This window comes from Chiloscyllium punctatum, chromosome 4 (genome assembly GCF_047496795.1).
Source record: "Chiloscyllium punctatum isolate Juve2018m chromosome 4, sChiPun1.3, whole genome shotgun sequence".
NCBI classification, from domain to species: Eukaryota; Metazoa; Chordata; class Chondrichthyes; order Orectolobiformes; family Hemiscylliidae; genus Chiloscyllium; species Chiloscyllium punctatum.
In genome coordinates this window covers 98,121,495-98,133,970 of record NC_092742.1, presented here as the reverse complement: position 1 = coordinate 98,133,970, position 12,476 = coordinate 98,121,495, and the positions used below count along the sequence as shown (strand labels likewise).

The following is a 12,476-nucleotide window of genomic DNA, read 5'->3' as shown; positions in this document are numbered from 1 at the left end:
AATTTGTCTGATTGATTGCAGTACTCATTAAATGTGTGTGATGTACACAATGGACAATATGGAAAGCGCTTAAGTTAAAATTTTTGGAAACCGAGGTATAGCATAGACAAAGGTAGACAACACAGTGTTGCCATTTGGCCATAAGAAATAGGAACAAGTGTAGGTTGTTCAGCTCCTTGAGGCTGCTCTGCCGTTCAATAGGATCATGGCTAATCCGACACTCCTTATTTCCACTTTCCTGCCCTTTCTCCATAACCTTTGATTCTTCTAACGGTGAAGAATCTGTCCATCTATCTCAGCCTTGAATACATACAAGGAATCACAGCTGACTGTGATGAGTTCCAAAGACACTCAACCCTCTGAGAAAAGAAAGTCCTCTTCAACTTGGTCTTAAATGGCTGCCCAATAATTCTGAGAGTATGCTGTCTGGCTTTAGACTCTCCCATCAGGTGAATCATCCTCTCAGCATTTACCCTGTCAAACCCTTTAAGAAACCTCTATGTTTCAATGAGATCACCTCTCATTCTTCTAAATTCCAATGAGTAGAGCCCCAATCTGTATAGATTTTGCTCATTTAGACAATCCCTCAACACCAGGTATCATCCTCGTGAACCTTTTGTGAACTGCCTCCAATGAAACAGTAACTTTTCTTAAATAAGAGGACCACAACTACTCTCAAGAGATGGTCTCACCTGTGCCTTGTACAGTTGCAGTAAGACTTCCTTACCCTTATAAACTCCAATACACTTGAAATAACTTTAATTCAATAAGCCTTCCTGATTATTTGCTGCTTCTTCCTCAGGTGACTGACTGTGTGGAGTTTGCATATTCTCTCCCAACAGTCGAAAGATATGCAGGCTAGGTGGATTAGCCATGGGAAATGCAGGGTTACAGGGATAGGAAAGGGGGTGGGTCTGGGTGGAATGCTGTCCAGAGGGTTGGAGTGGACTTGGTGGGCCGAATGGCCTGCTTCCACACTGTAGGTATTCTATGATTTTGTGCACAAGTAACCCAAGTTCCTTTATGTTGCAGCATTCTGCAGTTTTTCTCCATTAAGTAATACTCTGTTGTTTTGTTCTCCTCAATAAAATTAACTGGGGAGATACTGATAGATTAAATAATCAGCAAAATGTTGGCAAGTGGAGTATAATGTAGGAAATTGTGAAGTTATTGGGTTTTTTTAAGGGAAAACTAAAGAACAGTTCTCCCTATCTGTTTGTAGCCCTCTCATAACTTGGCTTTCCACATATTTTTGTGTCATTGCAAATCTGCAGTACATTTGCTTCCTTCCTCCAAGCTGTTAATATATATTGAAAACATTGTGGTCACAATAGTGATCCTTGTGTAAAACCCACTGGTAACCGGTTATCAACCTTATCTCCACCCATTGCTTCCTGCCCATTAATCAATTTTCTATACACTCCAATGTACTACCTCCAATGCCATAAGCTGTTATCTTATGATTTAACCTTTTGTGAGGTATCTTGTTGAACACCTTCTGGAAGTCCACTTACAACCAGAGTGGATGGTGGGGAGGCCTCCTCAAGAAACGCAAATAAATGATTCGGACATAATTTCCCTTTCATGAAACTGTGCTGACTATTATGGCTATTGGCAAGTGAAACTGGTTCACAAACCTGTTGTTCTGTCAAAAAGTGCAAAAGCCTGTTTGTGGTAAAAGGCAACCTTTTACTTGCAAATCCAGGTTCTTTTTGTGTGGAGGAAATTTAAGGGGAATGTGTTTGCAGTGCTGTGTCTAGTTTAAAGTTGTTTTTTTTGTCCGAAGAAAATTGGAACCTGATGCCAGTTCAGAGAGACCTGTTACAATTTGACATTTAATTTCCTTATCCAAAAGTAACTTCTGTGTTAACTTTTTAAAATATTTGATCACAAATGTGGCTGTCACTGGCTAGGCCAGTATTCGTTGCCCATGCCTAATTTGATTTGATTTATTGTTGTCACATGTATTTAAGTACAGTGAAAAGTTTTGTTTTGCATGCAGTACAAGCAGATTGTAACAAACAGAGGCATACAGATCATAGGATGCTTAGACAGAACAAGGCATACAAGGTTACGACTGCACAGGAGGTGCACAAAAGCAAGATCAGCATTAGATTTGAAATTAGGAAGGTCCATTGATCAGTCTGTTAACAGCAGGGAAGAAGTTGTTCTTGAACCTGTTGGACCATGTGTTCAGGATTCTGTATTTTCTGCCTGATGAAAGAAGTTGGAAGAGAGTGGTGGGTGGGATGGTTTTTTTCCCCCATGGCAACGAGGACTGTAAATGAAAGGTTGGCTTTGTGATGGTTTGGGCTGTGCACACAACTTTCTGTAGTTTTTTTTACTGTACTTGGCAGAGCAGTTGCCATACCAAGCCATTATGCACCCTGATAGAAAGCTTTCTGTGGTGCATCTGGAAAGGTTGGTGAGGTTTCTTATGGACATGCCAAATTTCCGAAGTGGGAAGAAAAGGCAAGTTGTGCCTTCTTGACTGCCACGTCCGCATTGGAGGTCCAACAGATTGTTGGTTATCGTCACTCCTAGGTACTTGACTTTCTCAACCCTCTCCACCTCAGCTCCATTGATCAAACTACAGGCGCATTTCTTCCTAAATGCAATGGTCAGTTTTATTTTGTTTTGCAATATTGAGAGAGAGATTTTTATCATTGCACCATGACACCAAGCATTCTATCTCCTTCCTATTTTCTGCCTTATTGTTTGATAGTGGCCTATAAAGGTGGTGTTGTCAGCATTACCTTTGATAAGGTGGTGCTGGGGTGCTTCTTAAACCATAGCAGTCCTTCGCTTGTAGATATGTCCAGCATACTTCCATCCACAGCTATACAATGTTGTCTCTTTGAACTTATCCAAATCTGAATTTCCTCTGCTGTGAAGGGGTTGATATAACCACAGTTCCATAATCTCTAGTAAATACCTATCAAGTTCTTCTATTTTGCCAGCAGGCAGAGAATACCACCTGCCAAATAAGTGTGTACAAGCAAAGAGGTTTGCGATGTAGATATCGAAAAACACTATTACAAAACAGTCTTCAAAACTTAGTAAATAGAGTCATTTCAGGAAAGCTGCTTCTTGGCCATGTTTGACAAATAGCTTTTCCAACTAGATTTGTGTACTTCCCTTAGTAGACCTTAAGCAGAAGATGCTGTTGACAGATGGCACGTGTTCCACTTCCTCTGTGAAATGTTTTTCCCTTTACTACAGGCCCCCCAATAGCAGCAGGGAGATTGAAGAAAGCATAGGTCGGCAGATTTTGGAAAAGTGTGGACGTAGTAGGTTTGTTGTAATGGGTGACTTTAACTTTTCCAATATTGATTGGAACCTCCTTCGAGCAGAAGATTTGAATGGAGCAGTTTTTGTAAGGTGTGTTCAGGAGGGTTTCAGCACTCAGTACGTTGACAGGCCGACGAGGGGAGCGACCATTCTAGACGAGGGAAACGAGCCGGGGCAGATCTTGTGTGGGAGAGCATTTTAGTGATAGTGACCACAACTGCCTCACATTCTACACAGCAATGGAGAAGGAGAGGATTAGGCAAAATGGGAGGATATTTAATTGGGGAAGAGGAAACTATGATGCGATTAGACATGAGTTAGGAAGCATGGACTGGGAGCAATTGTTCCATGGTAAAGGCACTATAGACATGTGGAGACTATTTAAGGAACAGTTGTTGCGAGTGATGAATAAATATGTCCCTCTGAGACAGGCAAGAAGGGGTAGGATAAAGGAACCTTGGATAACGAGAGCGGTGGAGCTTCTCGTCAAAAGGAAGAAGGTAGCTTACATAAGGTGGAGGAAGCTAGGGTCAAGCTCAGCTCTAGAAGATTACAGGCAGACGAGGAAGGACCTCAAAAATGGTCTGAGGAGAGCCAGGAGGGGGCATGAGAAAGGCTTGGCAGAACGGATTAGGGAGAACACAAAGGCATTTTACACTTATGTGAGGAATAAGAGAATGGTCAAAGAAAGAGTAGGGCCGATCAAAGCTAGCTTAGGGAATTTGTGTGTGGAATCTGAGGAGGTTGGGGAAGCCCTAAATGAGTTTTTTTGCTTCTATCTTTACGAAAGAAACAAACTTTGTATTGAATGAAGCCTTTGAAGAACAGGTATCCATGCTGGAATGGATAGAGATAGAGGAAGCTGATGTGCTGAAAATTTTGTCAAATATTAAGATTGACAAGTTGCCAGGCCCAGACCAGATTTGTCCTCGGCTGCTTTGGGAAACGAGAAATGCAATTGCTTCGCCACTTGGGAAGATCTTTGCATCCTTGCTCTCCACTGGAGTCATGCCTGAGGACTGGAGAGAGACAAATGTAATTCCTCTCTTCAAGAAAGGAAATAAGGAAATCCCCGGCAATTACAGACCAGTAAGTCTCACGTCTGTCACCTGCAAGGTGCTCGACAGGATTTATGACCATCTGGAAGAGCATGGCTTGATTAAATGCAGTCAACACGGCTTTGTGAGGGGCAGGTCATGCCTCACAAACCTTATCGAGTTCTTTGAGGATGTGACTAGAAAACTTGATGAGCGTTGAGCTGTGGATGTGGTGTATATGGACTTCAGCAAGGCATTTGATAAGGTTCCCCATGGTAGGCTCATTCAGAAGGTCAGGAGGAATGGGATACAGGGGAACTTAGCTGTCCGGATACAGAATTGGCTGGGCAACAGAAGACAGTGAGTGGTAGTAGAAGGAAAATATTCTGCCTGGAAGTCAGTGGTGAGTGGTGTTCCACAGGGCTCTGTCCTTGGGCCTCTACTGTTTGTAATTTTTATTAATGACTTGGATGAGGGGATTGAAGGATGGGTCAGCAAGTTTGCAGCCGACACAAAGGTTGGAGGTGTCGTTGATAGTATAGAGGGCGGTTGTAGGCTGCAGTGGGACATTGACAGGATGCAGAGCTGGGCTGAGAGGTGGCAGATGGAGTTCAACCTGGATAAGTACAAGGTGATGCATTTTGGAAGATCGAATTTGAAAGCCGAGTACAGGATTAAGGATAGGATTCTTGGCAGTGTGGAGGAACAGGGGGATCTTGGTGTGCAGGTACATAGATCCCTTAAAATGGCCACCCAAGTGGACAGGGTTGTTAAGAAAGTATATGGTGTTTTGGCTTTCATTAACAGGGGGATTGAGTTTAAGAGTCATGAGATCTTGTTACAGCTCTATAAAACTTTGGTTAGACCGCACTTGGAATACTGCATCCAGTTCTGGTCGTCCTATAATAGGAAAGATGCTTTGGAGAGGGTTCAGAGGAGGTTTACCAGGATGCTGCCTGGACTGGAGGGCTTATCTTATGAAGAGAGGTTGACTGAGCTCGGACTTTTTTCATTGGCGAAAAGGAGGAGGAGAGGGGACCTAATTGAGGTATACAGATAATGAGAGGCATAGATAGAGTCGATAGCCAGAGACTATTTCCCAGGGCAGAAATGGCTAACACTAGGGGTCATAGTTTTAAGCTGGTTGGAGGAAAGTATAGAGGGGATGTCAGAGGCGGGTTCTTTACACAGAGCGTTGTGAGAGCATGGAATGCGTTGCCAGCAGCAGTTGTGGAAGCAAGGTCACTGGGGACATTTAAGAGACTGCTGGACTTGCATATGGTCACAGAAATTTGAGGGTGCATACATGAGGATCAGTGGTCGGCACAACATTGTGGGCTGAAGGGCCTGTTCTGTGCTGTACTGTTCTATGTTCTATGCTCTTATGCTAGAACTAAAGAGCTGCACCCCCTCCCACAAAATATCTTGTTTATATAAAGCATAATCAACAAGCGAACAATGATGCTAATGGTCTTTACACTTGGTAAGCTTGAGATTGCAATGCCCTTCCCCCAATTTCTGCCCATACAGCCCATGTTGATTCAGAAATATAGCTGCCTATCAAGACACACATAGTAACACTTCAGATAACCATCCAAACTGTCAGACTACTTTGTAAATTCTCTCTACGCTGGGCATTCTGGAGTGATGCCCTTTGATTTGGCTGTTGTGTTTCAGGAAGAATGAAATCACCTTGGAGTGGGTGCAGCATAGATTCACCAGAATTAATCCAGACTTTGTGTTGAATTATGATGCTGGTTTCTAACTTTTATTCTCTACCGATTAGAAGATGATGGGTAATCTAAATGAAGTGTTTAAAATTAGAAATGAATTTATAGCATTTCCTTAGCTGGATGACTAGAACAGCAAGGCATAATTTTGCATTTAGAGGTAATGTATTTAATACAAAGCATTTTCTACAAAATGATGAAAATGTGAGACTCTCACTCCAAGAGATTGGATGGTCAATTCGAATTTTCCAGGCAGGAAGAGAGAAATGTTCTTGGGTACGAACATAGAGGGATATGGATCAAGGGTGATAAATGGCGTTAAGGAACACATTAGCCTTGATTTAATTGTATTTTAAGTGTGCTTGAGGTGCCGAGTATCCCACTCTCGCGCTATACCTTTGACACCAGTCCACATCTGAACTCAACCTATTGGAACAGCACAACACCTGAATTGTATTTGCAAGTTAGGCTCAGTCACACTTGTGTGCGCATTTGTGTCACTTTAACAAAGTTCAGAATGGCTACTGCCTTCATGTGTCAAATCCCGCTGGAATGTTGTACACCCAGATACAGTAACATGAGTGTGTATTTTTGACTCTTAATGACTGCCAGGGTTGCTGCCGGCGCTTTAATCCTTTATTCATGTTTTACTTTTCTTTCTTGTGACCTCTGCATATAATTTGTGTATTCACACACTGATGCGGTTTTGTGTTGCATTTTTTGGTGGTGTTGTCTTATGAGTCCAGCTCATGTTGGGTCAGCAAGTCTATTAGTGAGAGACTGAACCATAAACATGCAAAATTGATTGACTCCAACTTGTCATGCCTCACTGGAGTAGTGCACTAGGAATCAAGCCTCACTATTCCTGGAGTTGTCACAGAAGTTAAAGATTGTTAGAAAGCAGAATTCCCCCATTTACCTGTTTTTAAGACCCAGTTTGACAGAAAGCACAGACTTGGTTTCAGTATGGAAGAACAATCATTATTTATTACAAATCAATAAATTCTAATTGCAGTAAAACAATTACAAACTGTTGACATCTAACATGCCTCATTAAAACTTTAACCTGTTCTACAAACCTAGACACAGAGGTGGGGAGGTGGGGTGGGGGGTGGGGGTTGGGGGGGGACGGACGGAATACACATGGATGTCATGAGTAGAGTGAAATACTGGGAAGACGGTCCAACGATCATTATCCACAGGGTTTGCTGACTTGATTCTCATACTGACCAGAATGCGACTTTAAAAGCTATCTTCTTTAGAAAGGCCATACAGTTAGCAGGTCAAGCAGCAGTTTTTATGAAGACAATCAATTTGAATCAGGCCCTTAGATAATCCCTACTGGATTAAAATCTGATAGTTTCAACAACATAGGACCAATCCTATTGTAAGAAATATTGATATATCATCAAGGGTACAAAAGAAGGAGGCAGTTGGACAAAGACCCGAGAGCTAACTGCCATCTGTCAGAGCTAAGTGCCCTGAGCTCTCTCTCTCTCTCTCTCTCCCTCTCTCTCTCTCTCTCTCTCTCTCTCTCTCTCTCTCTCTCTCTCTCTCTCTCTCTCTCTCTCGAGAGAGAGAGAGAGAGAGAGAGAGAGAGAGAGAAATTGATTCTCACAGTCATCTATGTTGTAGAAAAAAGCGCCACTTAAATTTCTGACAGAAGAATGATGAAGAAGGCATTTCTGATAGAAGAATCCGCGGAAAACGCATTCCTCCATTGGAGGACGCTCAGAACATTCTGGAAGACACGTAACTTGTGTAATTTCGAGAGACTGAATTCTGTTTTTTTTGTTATATGAGTGGGACTTGTGTTTATTGGAACAGCATACCACTAGAATCCTGTTTTATTCGGGAATAGTTAGTAGTTAGAAGGGATTTATTCGGTTTGTTAATAATTTAGTTAATTTTTTCACTGCTGGAGTTAAATAAATTGTTACTTGTTAAGTTTAAAGTGAGTGTCAGGGATTTACTTTATTTAACCATTAGACGTTGCTGAAAGACCGGTTACACCTTTCTCACAAACTTTTTACAGAATATTGGGCAAGATGCTCCTCTTTGGGTCTTTAGTTCTCAGACAGGGGCCAACCTCCGCTTTATAATATATCTTTTCAGATCCAATTGCTTCTTTCAAACATTCACTCCCCCAAAGTTAAACCAAGAACTGCAGGTGGTGGCGATCTGAAATGAAAACAGGAATTGCTGGTACAATCAGCAGGTCTGGAAGCATTTTTTATTATTCATTCATAGGATGAAGGTGTCGCTGGTTGGGCCAGCATTTATTGCCCATCCCAAAGGGCAGTTAAGAGTCAACCACATTGCTGTGGTTCTGGAGTCCAGACATAATCCAGATTAGGTGATGATGGCCGTTTCATGCCCCAAAAGGACATTAATAAACCAGATAGATTTTTCTACAGTCGACAATGGTTTCGTGGTCATCATGAGACTCTTAATTCCAGATTCTTATTGAATACAAATGCCCACAATCTGTTGTGGCAGGATTCGAACCTGGGTCCCCAGAATGTTACCTGGATCTCTGGATTGACTGTCCAGTGATAATAGCACTAGGCCATAGCCTCCCCAAGCAGAAAGTATCTCCCCACTGATGCTGCCAGATCTGCTGAGTTTTGCCAGCAATTTCTGTTTTTGGTTCACTCCCCCAAGTTGCTTTACTACCTGGGAGCCAATTACATAACTGTTGGCAGGCAGAAAGCTTTTGTCATCGATAATTGGTTACGAGTTCATAGATAAATCAGGAACTTGTTGCCAGCCAAAGCTCCATTGAAATACACCTCTTGGCTCCAGTCCATCTGAAACTAGGCTTCTACTACTGGTTGAACAAGCAACTGTGTAAACAATACTTATAATGAATTTCAGGTTACTTCCTTTTAATTGGCGCAGGAATCCTTCAACAATTCTTGGTTTTTAAAATAGTTCCTTTCCCATTTCAGTGCGCAGTCAAAAGTACAGAAAACTGAGGTGATGTGGTTATTATCAACTCTTAACCCTCAACTCATAATTCCTTCAGCCTCAAGTTCTGTTCTCAGGCTGATGTAAAGCTGGAGCTGAAAGCAAAATTTTATTGGGCTCTCATTCTGAGGTTAAGTGTGTTCGCATGTCTAAACGTTTGGATCAAATGCAGTGCTCACGACTGAGTGGTCTGCTCTCAGCATCTGATGGTTTAAGTATAAAAATTAACTGCCTCAACACTGTGACAGCAAGTGTTGAGTCCTTCCTCATTGGATAAACTCCAGTGATCAACTAAAGTCTTCAGTCAAGGGGAAGAGATAAAACTGGTAAGAAAAGTACTGTTAATTCGCAAGCTCAGTGATAGTGAGATTTTGACGCGTGCTTTGCACTGGGTTGATGAAATGCATCATTGTTGGCTGAAGCTTTATGCACAATATCCTGACTGATCTTGTATTTATGCTACTTCTCTGTCGTTCCCACAGACCTCCAGAAATTGAGCTAAAGAGAACAAAAGGCCTGTCTAATGAGAAGCGCAACCGGTTGCATGCAGAGCTGGTGAAGCTCGCTAAAGATCATTGTGGAGAGGTATGGAAATGAGAGTCTGTGTGTAAGAGTCAAGAGTTTAATGTAATCTGAGCCCAATATCACAGCGTAATGTTTGCTTTTTATATTATGCACTTTGTGCCCTACTGTTTTAAGAATCACAAGTGTTGTATCATATTTGTCCCATATAAGTGTTTAAAGGCTTTGCTTCAGTAAATAAAGAAAGGTAATGTCCTGTTAATCTTTAATCTACTGTTGCATTACATAGCTAAATCTTCTTTTGTACTAGCCCAGCATTCATAGATCCATTTTTCAAGAGGGCTAACATAATTGGTGATGATGATTGTAAGTGTTTCCCAGTACTGCAGTATGTGGTGGATCTTAGGGCATTTTGACTTTCCATGCTTTCCTTGGAAAAAGTACTCAATATTTATGTGGGGGTTTGTTTTACATGGTTAACTCAGTTAATCAATGGAAATTTAAAATACTTTACGATTATTGGATCATGCTTTGCTTATTTTGTGGAACTCCCAGGTATAGTGACTCCTTTCCCTTTTGACATTGGAAGGTGAAAGTGGTATGTGGTTAATCTCCCTACACCAACCACAGGAGGCAATAGGTATGTAGGGTTAACTTATTCAAACAACTTCAGACTTAGGCTGTCTAAGCAGAACTCTGTCTACATACAGAAAACCTTCGATATTTATACCCCTGTGATTATGTATGCTTACATTTCATTCTTGTGCAATAAACAGAAATCTTCCATCCTAGGTCTTTCTCTTATCCTACCGATAAGAGTTTGGATCTAGTTTATTCCAAATTCTGATACAGGCCTTAGGCTGTACAGAGCTCCTCTCCAGTTGTTAGGTTCTCTTTCTTGAGATTCTTACACACTTGATGCAACTGCAATATGGCAACTTCTGTGAACAGCCAAAATGTATTAAGCAAGTACAAGCTTTTGGAGGAACCCTTAACACTCTCTGCAGTGCTTGTGAAGTGTGTCAAGAGATCTCTGAACAATGGGATCAGTCCTCCCTTTAATACAGAATTTTACATCCGAGCCAGTAATGCCCACAAGACAACCCCCAGCAGCTCCCCCATAGTCACATGCCACTCAAGACACAGTGATGTGATTTGATTATTTCCAGAAACCATGTGATATAGATCAGAACTTAATGAGATCTGGTGTAAATCGTTCTTTTAACTGCAGGGTGTGGTCAGAATCTTAACTGCAATACTCCTATTGATTCTGAATAGCAGGAGATGGCAGTGTAAATTTACTCTGAATAGCAGGTGATGACAATGTAAATTGATTTTGAATAGTAGGCGATGGCAATGTAAATTTTTTTTACATTCTACCTGCAAGACAGAAAAACGTACCACCCTATCCCTGGGACTTTAAATTTCTTGAAGGTCAGCAGACCAAATTAATCCCTTAATGTCTCACTGTCATTTCTGCTAATGTGGATCCTTAGGATGGTTGAGGTTCATACCTGCAGCTCGTGAAAAAAAGGTGTAGTTGTCATAGTCAATAGAGAAATGGAGAGACAACAGGTAGTGAATTTAACCTCAGGTGAGGTTCAGATGACAGGACCTTCATGGTCACCTCAGACAGTGCAGGAATGAAACTTGTGCTGTTCACATCAAATCAGCCGTCCAGATAACTGAGCTAGATAGTAGGATGTAGTAATCCTTTTTCTATAAAAACTTATTTAATTCCTACAATCGTGACAAATAGTCAGCCCCTAGGTTGTATCTGATAAATTCAAACTTGTTCATCTTCCCAATCTTGTAATTCCTAATGCGTAACTAAATGCTTTGTGTCTTCAGGCAAAATAATAATCACAGGCAACGTTAAACAGAGGGAAGTTGGAATCATTTTTTCTTTCATCACTTAACTCCTTGCAAAGTGTTGACTGGTGCTGAGGTACAAGTTTGAAAGCAGGAAGGACTGAAGAACCTGTTGCTTTCAAATGGAAATTTGTTTTATGCCCTGAGGACCATTTAATTGGACATAACTTCATAGCTGAGTGCCTTTCTGTCCACCAAATGTGCGTTTTTGCTTTTCTGCCAGGTGTTACAGGCAAGCAGTCCAGTAACTCGACCAGTTTCCTTCCTTTAATTTGTGGAGTTCAGACAAAAGCTTCAGTTGTAATCCTGCCCAAGATTGAGCAAAGCATAGGTGGACTGGTGTTAGGGCCTAAGTTATTCACATTCGTTATTAATAAGTTAGATAATGAAATTGAAAGTCATATGACCAAATTTGCTAATGGCACAAACTTAGGTGGCATTGTAGACGGTGTAGATGATAGGGTAAAGTTACAAGGGGATATTGATAATCTAGTTGAATGGGTAAAACTGTGGTCGATGGAATTCAGTGTAAGCCAGTGTGATATTTTCCATTTTGGACCAAAAAATAGATAGATCACGGTGTTTTCTAAGTGATATGAAGTTCACTTTAGTGGATGCCCAAAGAGAGTTGGGGTTTCAGGTGCATAGATCTTTAAAATGCCATGGACAAGTGCAGAAAGTAATCCAAGAAGGTGAATGAATGCTATTTTTTTAATATTTAGTGGACTGGAGTATAAGGATGCAGAAGTTGTACTGCAGTTATACATAACCTTGGTTATATTCCGCTGAGAGCAGATTTGGGCACCACAGCTGAGGAAGGATATATTGGTCTTGGAGGGAGTACAGTGTAGGTTAACTGGAATGATACCTGAGCTTTGAGGTTGTGGCATGCAGAGAGATTACACAAATTAGGCATGTTTTCTCTATAATTCAGAAGGTTAAGGGGCTATTGATCAAAATTGTCCCGATACTACCAGGGACAGACCGAGTAGTTGGGGATTTTCAAACTGGGGAGCATAGTCTGAAAATTAGGGTCAGAGCGTTCAGAAGAGAT

General features: G+C 41.4%; 1 protein-coding gene across 3 annotated transcripts in view; it reads left to right on the top strand.

Moving 5' to 3' along the window:
• Positions 1–12,476, top strand: part of LOC140476562 (eIF-2-alpha kinase GCN2-like) — a 122,586-nt gene that overhangs the window by 4,301 nt on the left and 105,809 nt on the right. For all 3 annotated transcript variants that reach the window (XM_072569360.1, XM_072569361.1, XM_072569362.1), the window contains exon 3: positions 9,511–9,613. In XM_072569360.1, coding sequence (XP_072425461.1) covers positions 9,511–9,613 — 103 coding nt within the window. The remainder of the gene's footprint in view (positions 1–9,510; positions 9,614–12,476) is intronic.